Genomic DNA, 14,951 nt, shown 5'->3' on the forward strand with positions numbered 1-14,951 from the left:
TGCGGTACGCGGGCCTCTCGCTGTTGTGGCCTCTCCAGTTGCGGAGCACAGGCTCCAGACGTGCAGGCTCAGCGGCCATGGCTCACGGGCCTAGCTGCTCTGCGGCATGTGGGATCTTCCCGGACCGGGGCACGAACCCGTGTCCCCTGCATCGGCAGGCGGACTCTCAACCACTGCGCCACCAGGGAAGCCCAGTAATTCAATTTTAATACTAATATCTTATTTATCATCCTTCAATATTCATACTAATTAATCATATTTGTGTAATTTTCTTACATGCAATGAATACTGGAACTCTACTTCCACATACACACACACGCACATGTTTATTGGCTGTTTGCGTGTTTTGTTTTCTAGCCTAGAATTTATACATTATGTTTATAAATTTGGTTTGCTGGTCTAGCTCCCCTATTACGTTTTAAAGTATTCAAGGGCAGAATAATATCTTTGGTTGGGTTTGATTTTGCAAACACACTGTATCTCTAGGATAGGAGAGAGAACTGACTTTACCCTAGAAGAATTTACAGAAGGAAAGCAAGACCTACAAAAAAGGTAATTTTGTTGTGGGGTGGTAATGTAAATGTACTGTCGTAACAGGGAGGTGCATAAGTGAGGCAAAGTGAGGGTCACCTGCTCCATCACGCGGTTCATGGAAGGCTTCCTAGAAGAACTGGTGCCAGACCTGTACGCTGAAGGCTAAGTAAATAATATCTGGCAAAGGTATGTGAGGAGGGCATTTTAGGCCAATGCAAAAACATACGTAAAGGGCTTCCCTGGTGGCGCAGCGGTTGAGATTCCACCTGCCGATGCAGGGGACACGGGTTCGTGCCCCGGTCCAGGAAGATCCCACATGCCGCGGAGCGGCTGGGCCCGTGAGCCATGGCGGCTGAGCCTGCGCGTCCGGAGCCTGTGCTCCGCAATGGGAGAGGCCACAACAGTGAGGGGCCCGCGTACCGCAAAAAAAAACCCAAAAATAAAACAAAAATCCATACATAAAGACCCTGAGGCATAAAAGAGCCTATGGTGTCTGTGGCATAACTACAAGCACAGGGATAGTACCTACTACAAAAAATTGAACGTGGTGAGTGGCCTGAGATAGGGTCGAGGAAGTGGATGGTAGTCAGAACAGCAAGGCCCTACACGGAGAATTTTAAGCTTCTTCCTACTTATTTATGGTTGCATCTTGGCACCTAGCCCATGACTTGCTTGCACTTCTTCCAACAAAGTAGAAGATTATTTTTTCTCCAGCTATTATCAATTTAAATATGAATGAAATACAGAAGACTGTAGATGCAAATGATATTCAGAGACAATCTGTTGAAAAATCTTCTAAAATGAAGCTAAGAATATTGATTCATATCTGAAACTAGGTCTTGATAAGTAGTATAGAATGATCAATGAGTCAGCCTGTGTCTCTGGGCAGGACTGAATGAGTATGAAAGAATACTTTTTAAAAGATGGAGGAGGTGGAGGAAGAGAAAGAAGAGGAGGAAGAAGAGAGCAACACAAGACAGAATTCAACAGCAGCGGCAAGAGTTTCTCTGCGTCAGAACCTTCATTGATACCCTCCCTCCATGCTATCAGAGAGAGTTACACAGGAACCTCTCACCTGGGGAGGTACACTTCCACTTTTTGCTTCTTCACAGAGTTTGCCCATTCTTCAATCAGCTGTGCTTTGACTAACGGCTCCAGAGTGGCCAGTGGAACTTCCTGTCTGGACAAGACCAACATCATACTTATCTCATCCCCCTCATAGGGTATTTCCAAGACTTGGTAGATACCACCAGCTTCATTGGAGCCGTCACTAAATTCCCCTAAAAAGAACAGAAAGGTGATAAAAGGCCCCTATCAAGGCTTAACTAAAATGTTTACATTTGTTATAACTTTCTTCCAAAATAGTGTGTAGAATATAAAAAATTCAGGCATCTGAGAAGAAGAGGGTTTATTTTAAAGTAAGCCCTGAAATTCAAGTGAATCCTCAGCCCTACAGAATTTATTTTATTTTAGGATCCCCAGAATTGTTTCACATTTGTCATATCATGTTCTCTAGATTTACTTTTTATTTTTAAATGAGATATCTCAAATGAATATATTTTAAGGATATCATTAAAAAAGTGAAAAGTCATGATTAGAAAAATAAAGCCCTGGATCCAAGTTGGATGTAAATCACATTTACCAATACCCACCTGATTTCTAAGAAAGGAAAAACTGACTACATAATACCTGTTACTCTATTATTACCGCAGCTAAAAGTTTTGAGGCCAAGGTAGCACAGCCAAAGTGAAATCTACTTCATTCAGCAGTAGTTATCCAGAGCATTTGTGGTGATTAAAATCTCCAAATTAGATAATTAGGTAAATTAGGTAATTGGCTTTGTGTTCTATGAACTTAGCTAAGTTGACCAGGCTTTCACTAAAAAAAAAAAAAAAAGGTCTTTAAAACAAATGGTCCTGCCACTACTTTAAAATTTCCCCCATTTTCAAAACAAACATAATGCTTTTGTTCTGAATATTTTCATTTAACTGATCTAGGTCCTTTAGATGTCACATTAAACATTTTGGTTCTCAAATAAATAGGTATTTCCCTCTCTTATTTTGACTGTTCATTTGATTAACTGTGATTATAATATTTTAATTTTACTGTGTACCTTTGAATAGAATAAAATATTAGTTCTAACATATACTTAGCTTGCAATTACATTTCTGCTTATGACAATAAATAATTACAGTTCAGTATGGTATGGAGAAAGGATTAGCACTCTAAACTTCTGAAAAGGCCAATGAAATATCCCTGAAAACAATGCCAAGGATGCTGACCTGTATCACAAATTATAGACTCTCAGTAAGTGAAACTATGAATGAATAATTACGCCTGACCAAACATAAACAAGTCTGAAAGCAAAATTTTAAAGGAATGCTTATAATTCAAAAAGTGGGGGCTTCCCTGGTGGCGCAGTGGTTGAGAGTCCGCCTGCCGATGCAGGGGACACGGGTTCGTGCCCCGGTCCGGGAAGATCCCACATGCCGCGGAGCGGCTGGGCCCGTGAGCCACGGCCGCTGAGGCTGCGCATCCGGAGCCTGTGCTCCGCAACCGGAGAGGCCACGACAGTGAGAGGCCCGCGTACAGCAAAAAAAAAAAAAAAAAAGTGATGAGGTGTCCAAATCAAGAGCTGGTGGAACATACGGCTCCATATGAAAACCAGCCCAAAGCGAATGACTTTCTGGAGTGACTCAGAACACTCTGACACAGGTCAGGTATTTTCACATGAATAAAGCCACTCTGTAGGTGTAATCAACTTCATAAATTAAGAAACATATTGGAAAACTATCAAAACATATCATATTCACTCAGGATCTAATTAGAGGCCTGTGAAAATGGGGCCAAGAAAATTGAATTGTAGCCCAAACCAGATTGTTGAGAAATCTGAGTAACGAATATTTCATGTTTGTTTCTTAGAAATTTGTTGATACACTGCAAGGAGAGAGAAATAAAAGCCAAACTGTCTTACCATAATAAAATTCTCCTTGTTGATACATCATTGGAATTTGGACTTCACTTTCATCATCTTTAGTGAAGGAAAAAGTTCTGGTATTTTCAGGTCTAAATTGTGACTTCCAATTCCCTTTGAAATAAACAGCATTGATGAGGGCCAGATGAGTGACGGTGTCAAAATCCCGTGGGGATACCAACTCTTTCAACAGACCTATTCAGGAAAAAATGAATGGATGAAAATTCATATTAAATTTGAAGGTGAAAGGAAACCAAAAGATTATCAAACTACCATCTAAAAGAGTCCTTGAGATGAACTTTATATCATTATAAAATTTACAATAAAAATTAAAACTATCTAACTTTCAAAGGAAAAAATGTTACACACACACACACACACACACACACAAATATACTTACAGACTAAGGGCATCTAAAATACCGTTATACACCACCTAAAATAACACTAACTAGTAGTATCTTGACATTTGCACAAACTACAGAACCACATACAACAGAATCTCAGGCTTTACTACTTTCTAGTTGCAATCTTAAGACAGATTAAACATTCAACAGATACTTCTAAGTTTATTCTTGAACAATGTACATGATCAAAATGTCATCCAATTCAAACTTTTCCCCCATGTACATTGGATATCTATCAGATATAACAACTGCTTTTGATTAGGTGAAAACAGATGAGTAAAAGACAACTTAACTAATGATACCTTAATTTTTATCACTTATAATGTTCCTTTCTAAATCCATTTTGAAAGACATTGGGACTTTATTAATGGCTGAAATTGTTTAAGAAGAGTTTGGAAATAAACAGCTTTCAATAATCCAATCTAATGCAGCTGAATTATTATTCTTATTCTTTGAATGTTAAAAAATAACCATGTTTCTTTTATCTTACATTTTAATTTCACAGTTAGAAAAGATAGGACCACATTCACTCCGTATTCTCTCATTTTATTAGTCATAGCACGTCTTTAGGTACTTAAGAAGGTGCCTCAGCATTTGGGGGAATATAGAACAAAGGGTATGGGATGATGGTCTTTTGTTGTTGTTGTTCCAGCATAAAATGTATTAGATTAACATTATTTTCAGAGTTTTGACAACATGAATTAATTAATTTAAGGAACAGCCATCTACTTTCAATTTGGTCTCATTTTTTTATTCTAATTTCAATTATTTTGTTGGTAAAATCGGAAAATAATATGGTAAAATATGAAACATTTGGAGAGCTTAAATAGTTTTTTTTTTTTTTTTTTTTTTTTTCGGTACGCGGGCCTCTCACTGTTGTGGCCTCTCCCGTTGCGGAGCACAGGCTCCGGACGCGCAGGCTCAGCCGCCATGGCTCACGGGCCCAGCCGCTCCGAGGCATGTGGGATCTTCCCGGACCGGGGCACGAACCCGTGTCCCCTGCATCGGCAGGCGGACTCTCAACTACTGCGCCACCAGGGAAGCCCCCCTAAATACATTTTAAAAATATGATTTAGAATTAAAATTTGAAACAAATGCATCCTTTTCTAATTCCTCTCCATTTGTTTGGGCTTAAAATGGGCTGCTCTTTTTTTTAAAGGAATCCTGCACAAATTTTTTGATTAGCAATCAAGTTCTGTGGTTTAAAAGCCAACAAATATCTTTAAACTCTCTTACTCTATTTTAATCATATTGTTAAGAGAGCCAGCAACTGTGATTCTAACTAGTATCTAACTTATTAAATGGTCAGCCCAAGCAAAATTCCATACAGTAGTTAAGATTACCATTCGAATGAAACTCACCAACTGGAGAGCACAGATTTCATATTAATTTATCAGTACCAATATTCTACACATGCCAAAAGAATCAACTTTTTCTCAAATATTTATTCATAAACAATGCTTCTAAAATAGGCTGTAATCAGGGCTTCCCTGGTGGCACAGTGGTTGGGAGTGCGCCTGCGGGTGCAGGGGACGTGGGTTCGTGCCCCGGTCCGGGAGGATCCTGCATGCCGCGGAGCGGCTGGGCCCGTGGGCCATGGCCTCTGGGCCTGAGCGTCCGGAGCCTGTGCTCTGCGACGGGGGAGGCCGCAGCAGTGAGAGGCCCGCGTACCGCAAAAAATAATAATAATAATAAATAAAATAAAATAGGCTGTAATCTATACAAAATAATTAGTAGATACTCAACTAAATGCAATGTAACATTCAAAATGTAAAAGGAACAAGGGGACAAATAATTTCAGAAGTAAAAGGGAGTTAAAACTAAGCTATTAGAGAAAGAAAGGAACCAAATGACTTACTATTTGTATTATTCTCCACCCACTTATTGATATGGTTGGCCACAGCTACATTTTGACCGAAGTCCACATGATTGACTTCTGCGTTAAAGTACTTTTTTATCATTTGCAAAAACTCATCATTGATATGAAACCCCTTTTGCACAAAGAGGGCATTGGCAATTTTCATCACATACTGACTCTCTTCAGCAGTCACCATGTGAGAAAGATGCTTCAAGAAAGAAAATTCTTCACCTGCAAAATGACAAAAGATAAGTTTATTAGTGGAACAAACACAGTGAAATATCCTGGAGAGTGGAGGAGCACGAAAACACAGCAAGGGGGATTAATAGAACAGAGGCCCAAAGGAAAAGCACTGGCTTATTCGCCACACTGACATGGTAACTCCGGAGGTTCCAATATTTGTGCTGTTTCTAGATGTTCAAATTAACTTTTTGAAGTTTAGTATTATCAACTGATATTATTTTCATTTTAATTGACTTTCTTGGTAAAATCTATAAAGTAGAGATACTTGGATTGTTTTCTTTCAAAAGACTTAGGTTACTTTAATTAAATGAGTTATTTTAGATGATCAGAAATAATCTGTTTCTGTTATCAAGTTTAATTTTCTAGTTTAAAAATCAAAATATTCCTTTCAATTTTACTTCAAGTAGACTTTTTTTTAACCTTACAACTAGAAAATCCAATTGAAATTGTTTTAGTTCTCAACTTTTTAATGAGTTAATTCACATGTATATTAGAAACATTAAAATAGAAATTATACATCATTGAAAAGTAATTACAAAATACGTTTTGGTTAGAAATTTTCTCCAGTACAAAAATTTTTCATGATAATACAACATTCAAAACAACCTCTTGGGACTTCCCGGGTGATGCAGTGGTTAAGAATCCTCCTGCCAATGCAGGGGACACAGGTTCAAGCCCTGGTCCGGGAAGATCCCACATGCTGCGGAGCAACTAAGCCCGTGCACCACAACTACTGAGCCTGCGCTCTAGAGCCCGCGAGCCACAACTACTGAGCCCATGTGCCACAGCTACTGAAGCCCACACACCTAGACCCCGTGCTCCACAACAAAAGAAGCCACCACAATGAGAAGCCCGCGCACCACAACAAAGAGTAGCCCCCGCTCACCGCAACTAGAGAAAGCCTGAGTGCAGCAACAAAGACCCAACGCAGCCAAAAGTAAATAAATAAAATAAATAAATTTATAAAAAAAAATTCTTGGATGCCATTTAAATAATGAAGGTACTGTTGATTTTAAGTAAAAGTTTCTGATATTCTTAGAGCATAATGGTTTTTTTTATAGTACTCATCACAGTTATAATTTCTCATTTATTTATGTGATAATTGATTAATATATGCCTCTCCCTCTAAACTGGAAACTCCAACAGAGCAAGAACATGTTTGCTTTTGTTTATCATAGTGAGGTTTGTTTAAACAATAATAATAAAAGATACAGTTTCCTTGGATTAACTCAGCCAGGGATACAGCTAGGAACTAAGAACTTTCTTGGGTTTCCTAATGGTTGTCTTATCCATATCACCTCAGTGAGACCTCTTTCTTACTCTTTGTAAATACTGCTGCCTCAGGCATAAGGCAACATAACTGAGTTGAATGTTAATGTCAAACCATCTTGAGAAATTAAGCACACTTACCATTTTTCAGGCTATCATATCCCATTGAATGACGGATTTCTTTCAGGGTAGACCCTTGGGCCCCAAGTTCCATCATTCCCATTGCAAGGGTGACACTCAGTGGAGAGAAGAGAATATTTTCATCTTCTCCAGTGGCTCGAAGATGGTTATACATATTCACTGACAACTCAGCAATGGTTTCATCAGTGAAAGTGGTCCCTAATGCCAAACTTTGCAGAACCAGCAAAGAGAAGAGTCCAAGGAAAGCCATGCTGGAATAGTTTCAAGCCTGGAGAACAATATTTTACATATTAATATTAATTACCTCAGAGAAAGGGAGTGAAAGGTAAAAAAAAATAATTTCATGGCAAAGTTGTAAGTAAACCAAAAGTTTTTAAACATATGGAATGTTAGTGTCTCTATAACAAAAAAGCCCATTAAAGGATTTGTTGGAAGATCCTATTAAGTCAATTAATAGTCAAATGAGCGAATAACACTGCTAAGTCCTGAGGATACTCCCAAGAACAAGATAGCCCTGGTCTAACCCTCATGGGGCTGAGTATATATAGATATATATTCAACAATGTTTGGTGAGGCTAATTTATCAATTTTCATGGCCTCATCATGCCTATTTCAGTCATGACTTTGAAACAATTCACTCTAGTGTACACTAAACTACACAGGGACAGGACAATTAAGATGAAAACCAAAAGGTATTCACAGGGTTTAAGAAGAATTAGTTAGGCATTTGAAAATGCCCCTTTACCCATTTACTACAATTTATGAAATTAATGTACCATGCAACTGGGTTACCAACTAGTGGGGAGAGATCAACACACATTTGCCAGGAGCCCCAGTTTATTCAGCCCAGACTGCAGAACCCACAAGAAGTGGTAACTCAGAGAAAAAGCAGATTTGGCACATCCTTGTGTGGTTTTCCTTATTTATTTATTCCCTAGCAGGCTGCTGCCCTCAGTGACCATCTCTGTGCAGGGAGACGCCTCCCTCTTACAACAATGTCCTTTCATTCTTAGACTTACATGACCATTTCAGCTTACACCAATACTCCAGTGATTTTATTTAAATGACTGTTCTAAATATCAAGCTTATCTGGTACTTGAACCGTGTTCTCTCGGGAAGAGAAAGCAGTGTCAGTGCCCAGATATCTCAGAATAATATTCCTGCCGTTTGGCACACCAGCATTCCACATGCTCTGTCTCCCCACAAACAGTCTGACTGGCACACATTGGGGACAGGATTCCCTCATTCCTCACATTCTCACACTTTGTCACTCTAGGCATCTGAAAGGTAAACTGCCGATTCAAACAGTTAAGCAGCTTCCTTGTTCTTGATCTTTAAAAAAAAAAAAAAATCATTAAAACAACAGGTAAATGGGCATCATCAGAAAATCTACAAACAACAAATGCTGGAGAGGGTGTGGAGAAAAGGGAACTCTCTTGCACTGTAGGTGGGAATGTAAATTGATACAGCCCCTATGGAGAACAGTACAGAGATTCTGTAAAAAACTAAAAATAGAATTACCATATGACCCAGCAATCCCACTACTGGGCATATACCCAGAGAAAACCATAATTCAAGAAGATACATGCACCACAATGTTCATTGCAGCACTATTTACAATAGTCAGGTCATGGAAGCAACCTAAGTGTCCATCGACAGATGAATGGATAAAGAAGATGTGGTACATATATACAATGGAATATTACTCAGCCATAAAAAGGAATGAAATTGAGTCATTTGTTGAGACGTGGATGGATCTAAAGACTGTTATACAGAGTGAAGCAAGTCAGAAAGAGAAAAACAAATATCGTATATTAACACATACATGTGGAGCCTAGAAAATGGTACAGATGAACTGGTTTGCAAGGCAGAAATAGAGACACAGATGTAGAGAACAAACGTATGGACATCAAGGGGGGAAAGTGGCTGGGGTGGGGGTGGTGGTGGTGGGATGAATTGGGAGATTGGGATTGACATGTATACACTAATATGTATAAAATGGATAACTAATAAGAACCTGCTGTATAAAAATAAAATAAAATTCAAAAACAACCCAGGTAAAGTGATATTGAACAAACACATTTGGAAAATTGTATTTTGTTAGTATGAAGCATTAACAGTCTCCACTACTCAGTTAACAGAGTGCACACATGTTTAACCTAAGAGCGGTGCATTTCCTACAGGTTTTTGAGTCAGAATGTCCCAATCAGCCCTGTAATATTTCTGATTCCAATTTCAGAGAATTTTGCCTGACCACTTTGCAAGTCCTTCATATTTTTGGGTTCAGTTTCAGGTATCAGTTTTTTGTCTGAGAAGTTCCAAGTTCCCCTGTATCCTGCCCCCCACTTTTGTATTAAGGTTTAAATAATTCTTGCTTGTTTAGGAAGGTAAAGCTCAGCCTATATGTGAATATGAACTCTCACAACGGTGAGGAGGCTGAGAATAGCTACTGGCGGGAGATGAAGTATGTTGCTGCAGAACAGAGTCTGCAGTGCAGGCAGCATCGGGACAGAAGCCAGATGCCAGAGCACGGCTGTCCTGCTCGTCCGCTGGCCTAGGCCATTGATGGGAGGCTGCTGTGACATTCTCTCTTCCTCTGTCCTCTCTAGGGAAAGTGAAGTGGAAGAGATGAGTTTTCTCTCTCTCTAGTTTCAGATGGAAGAAATATAGCACGTGCTCTTCTAAGTTGAAAGAGAACTTAAAACATATCCGGTATTTAATACTTAAGATGTAATAGTGTTTAGAGGAACTCTGAAATCCAAGTCTGGTTCAAAAGCCCCTGCTCTTCATCATGACGCTATACTGCTATCTGACGTGCCATCTTCACTCTACCAAGCAAAGACCCATTGCTTTCATTTAATGTTATCTAGTACAAGACCAAGAAATTAAACTCACTGTATGAGAGTAGTATCTGTCATTCAATAACACAACTATTGCAAAACCACTGCATTTCACATGAGGATTACATTTTAAGCTAATAAAAAGATTTCATTCATATAAAACAAAAACCTATTGCCAACCAATAAGCATCTCAGAAAGTAAGGCCAAGTCTATTGTGTTTGTAGGCATTTTTATTTATGTATGTACCATGAGATAATAATAACAGCTGGCATATGATGTATGACCTGTGACAAGTCATGTGCATTCTTTCAGTCTTGGCCCACTCATGAAATGAAGATACCAATCCCTACTCTGCACAATTATTAAAGAAATAAAGGAGATAGTGTGTGTGTCTGAAGCACTCATTTTAAGCTACAGGTTATACTAATAAAGGACATTATCATTAAAAAATATGTTTTCTAGGTTTGTATACTTGCTAATTCAAGCAAGAGGCTATAGAGTCAAAATGAGTATTTTATGATTCCTGTTGGCCCATGGAATGTAGCACCATTACCCATTCACTCAGCCAAAACTGATAGAGGTATCATGAAGATACCAAAATTTATAAGGACAGGCTCTTGTCTTTAGGGCACTTACATCATTGTGCAGCAGGGCATGATCCATTACAGTGGTTCTTATCTTTTTAAGAAAAGAGATGCTTTTAAGAATCAGGTGAAGGGTAAATCATCTCCTCAAGAAATGCACACATGTGGAACAGAACATTACATTCACTGGCCAGGATTTTGCTGGCCTCGGGTTAGGAACCCCTGGTCTACAGCAGATGGTCCAATGCAGAAAGAAGAAGTGTTTGATGGACCCACAGTTCTGCAACATTGCCTTACTGGGGGAAAGAGATGTTAAAACCACTCATGTCTCTTCAAGCTTCTAGAGGATTCCTGGAAAGAACACCCGTATGTTTGTGAGACAGGGCTCTTCCCAGGGTAGCAAGCAGCAGGACACTGAGTCATATTGGGAAACTCCTTAATAAAGATTTAAAGAACTCTGCTCTGGAAGCACACATTTGATCAATGGTTAAGTGATCTTTCCTTCTTTCAAAGGCAAGATTTACCATGTGCAAGCAAAATGGCCTCTGCCAGTCTGATGCAGCCTTTTTGATCCCACCTACTCCACCCCTGGCCCTGGCCCCCTTCACCTCTGCCACCCCAGACTCCTCCTTATGAGTGTGTTGTGTTTTTTTAAATATTTATTTATTTATTTGATTTTGGCTGCGTTGGGTCTTCGTTGCTGCACACAGGCTTTCTCTAGTTGCGGTGAGCGGGGGCTACTCTTCGTTGCGGTGCGCGGGCTTCTCATTGCAGTGGCTTTTCTCGTTGTGGAGCACGGGCTCTAGGCGTGCGGGCTTCAGTAGTTGTGGCATGCAGGCTCAGTATTTGTGGCTCACGGGCTCTAGAGCACAGGCTCAGTAGTTGTGGTGCACGGGCTTAGCTGCTCCGTGGCAGGTGGGATCTTCCCGGACCAGGGCTCGAACCCGTGTGCCCTGCACTGGCAGGCGGATTCTTAACCATTGCACCACCAGGGAAGTCCATTAGTGTTTTTTCGTTTTGTTTTTTTCAGAGGAGAGGGGAAGATTTCCTTTTCCCCTTCTAAGCACAGGCATCCTCCACGGACCTATGCCTGGCCCTCTCCTCTGTAATGCTCTTCTTACTGCTGCTCCTGTGAACTTCTCTCAAAACAAAAAGGTGCTTCAACTATTATCCCTATTCATACTATTCCCAAATAAGTAAAATTCTAGCTCCGGCTTTATTTTTATCTTCATTTCCGACGTGCATTGCAAACTGTTCTTGCGATATTTAGTCTTTTACTCTTGCCAGCACTTTAAATTCAAGGTGGCTCAAATAAGAATCTTTGTCTTATCAATCACACCCACTCTTTTTTATTTCCTTAAAACATCAAAGTCTTTGACTCTTCCCCATCTCTTTTCCCCTTACGTTCAATGAACGTCAACCCTTATTCCATACCGCGTCCCTGACACTTCTCCTAGCCATCGTCCATGGCCATTGCCCTGGTCATGGTGGCAGTTCTTCCTCTTAATGCATTCCCAAGGACTCTATCAATGACTCTCAGCCGTTCTCTGAACTCCAACATTTGCATATCCTCCAGATGAACTGTCTTGATGTGCTCTTATGAACAGATATTCTTATATTTACAAAACCTTAGGCTTGCCCTTATGCCTGGAGACTAAAGCCCCAAATCTTGAACATAACCCACTGCAGTGTGTTCCAGCATTTCTTTCTATCCACTACTCTCCTTCCTGGATGCTGCAGTTCTAGCCAGAATCCCCTTTGCAATACATATCCCAGAATTTCTCTCTCCTGTTGCCGGCTTGTGGAGTTTTCTTGCTCTAACTGCTTCAACCTGGTTCCATATGTTCAAATCCTAACCACTCCTCAAGGTTCTGCTCCACTTCCTTTTCTTTTATGAATACCCTGCTAGGTCTTCAGTTAAAACAACTATTTCCCCCTTTTTTGAAATCTTGGCATATTTTATCTCTACCTCTCCAATAGCATGTACTACTGTTGCCTTCTATTACAGATAATTCCGTACATGTGTCATCTCGTCTCCTAAGCTTTTTGAAGGCACAAATGGAAGTGCATCCATCTTTTTTTAAAAAAATTAATTTATTTAATTTATTTATTTTTGGCTGCATTGGGTCTTTGTTGCTGTGCATGGGCTTTCTCTAGTTGTGGTGAGCGGGGGCTACTCTTCGTTGTGGTGCACAGGCTTCTCATTGCGGTGGCTTCTGTTGTTTCGGAGCACGGGATCTAGGAGTGTGGGCTCAGTAGTTGTGGCACGTGGGCTCAGTAGTTGTGGCTCATGGGCTCTAGAGCACAGACTCAGTAGTTGTGGTGCACAGGCTTAGTTGCTCCACTGCATGTGGGATCTTCCCGGACCAGGGCTCAAACCCGTGTCCCCTGCATTGGCAGGCGGATTCTTAACCACTGTGCCACCAGGGAAGCCCCTGCATTCATCTTTTATATCTTCGGATACGTACTGCATTACACATAGTAGGTGCCCAATAAATATTTGTTGAATGAATACAGCATGAGATATAAAGGTCCACACAGCTGCATTAGAAGGAACAGCAAGAGGGGCTGCTGCTTCTAAATTCTCCAGGCTAATTTAATTTGAGCCCACAGGCTGTAGCTCATTTCCATTTTTTATTCCCTTGATAAAGTGTTTCCTTATTGAGTATGAGACTGTCTTTCCAGCCTGACAAAGTGGCACTGTCACCAATGTCGGCATAATGCAATGGCTGGACATGGGATGCATTAACAAACAAGTATACCACCTTGGAAAACTGCAAAAGGTGATACCCAAATGTTACTGTATTAACATTCATCTACAAAATGCCAGGGCCCCACCATTAATCATAATAATCAACGCGTTCTAAAATACGTTACTCTCGCACGGAGCGTTACTTTGTAGATTCATTACTTTCAAGTTACTGAATAAAATGCCTTTACATAAAAGCAAGTGGCTGCAGTACCAGACTAGCAGGAGACTGTGCTGTTGTGCTAGAAAAGGCAAAGGCAGCTGAGCTGTGAATAAACCACATTCATTCTTGCAATTCTCCTCCCATTGCCAGTAGTAAGGTAGGTTATGGGCACGTGTATGTGAGTATCCTGCTTCAGAAAACACTTCATTGGAACAGGTCGGAGAACTAAATCTTCTGGTAATCGAGGTATGAGGAATCACAGAGCTAAAGCTAGAACAATAAAAAAAGATAGTTTTTTTTAACTTCCTTGGTAATTAGTCTTATTTATAGAGAGGCTGATTATTCATATATGAAACATTTCTTTTTAGATAACCCAATTATTTGAAATTTTAAAAAAACGGTTTCATAATTTTGAGTTGAGAAAACAAGGGAGGTGCTCTTTAGAAGGTGAGACGAAAAGCTGAAGAAGGTCCTTTCTTCAGCAAGCAACAGGCATGGGAAATAACTAAGGAGAAATGCCTAATGCAAAGAACACTGTCTTAAAGCCCTCTGGCCTATTAATTCTCAGATTTTTGCATGTAAAGGACTAGTAATGTTTTAACTGAGGGAACCGATATAGGGTTGCTAAATTTTTATTTTACCAAGTAAATATATTGGGATGGGGGCAAAAAAAATTAACAAGAATAATGACTCTTACAATCACATGAAAGAATGAATACATCAATCACATGAAAGAATGAACACAGCAATCACATAAAAGAGTGAACGTTTCAACATGAAAATAAGACAGTCATTTAAAGTGGATATATTTGAATTCATGAAGGTTTTGTTTGTTTATTTGTTTGTTTTTTCCCTCATGGGTAGGCACTGAGTGTTTGGAAATCACTACTCTAATTTTGGTTAGCAGTAGCTCACTTGATGAAATTTGGAACAAGTTGAATTTTCCAGGTCTGTGTTTCCTGATTTATTAAGAGAAAGTGTTAACCTAGATCAGCAGCAATGAAGCTGGAAAATTTTTCAAAGAACTTGTCACATACAAAAAAAAGAAATCATTACCTTGTGAAACAATATGTATTTAAGCAACCTATAATTTAGCAAATTTCCTCAACTGTAACATGCACGGTGTTCATCCCCACCCCCAATTTTACCTTTTCTGAAATTGGAGTAAGTCTTATAATCAATGTCCAG

The 14,951-nt window shown here is 39.7% G+C and overlaps 1 protein-coding gene across 2 annotated transcripts in view; it reads right to left on the reverse strand.

The window, feature by feature from the left end:
* Positions 1 to 14,951, reverse strand: part of SERPINI1 (serpin family I member 1) — a 68,482-nt gene that overhangs the window by 20,219 nt on the left and 33,312 nt on the right. The window contains exons 1-5 of one of the 2 annotated variants that reach the window (XM_027112438.1): positions 8,680 to 8,788; positions 7,427 to 7,694; positions 5,774 to 6,004; positions 3,509 to 3,703; positions 1,610 to 1,814 (exon numbers count right to left, since the gene is read on the reverse strand). In XM_027112438.1, the coding sequence (XP_026968239.1) occupies positions 1,610 to 1,814; positions 3,509 to 3,703; positions 5,774 to 6,004; positions 7,427 to 7,676 (881 nt within the window). In that variant the 5' untranslated portion in view covers positions 7,677 to 7,694; positions 8,680 to 8,788. Of the gene's footprint in view, positions 1 to 1,609; positions 1,815 to 3,508; positions 3,704 to 5,773; positions 6,005 to 7,426; positions 7,695 to 8,679; positions 8,789 to 14,951 lie in introns of those variants that run through there. The other variant, XM_027112428.1, reaches the window with a different exon arrangement.

This window comes from Aethalodelphis obliquidens, unplaced genomic scaffold, assembly GCF_003676395.1.
Source record: "Aethalodelphis obliquidens isolate GAN/ISIS:26980383/991018 unplaced genomic scaffold, ASM367639v1 scaffold1, whole genome shotgun sequence".
Lineage (NCBI taxonomy): Eukaryota > Metazoa > Chordata > Mammalia > Artiodactyla > Delphinidae > Aethalodelphis > Aethalodelphis obliquidens.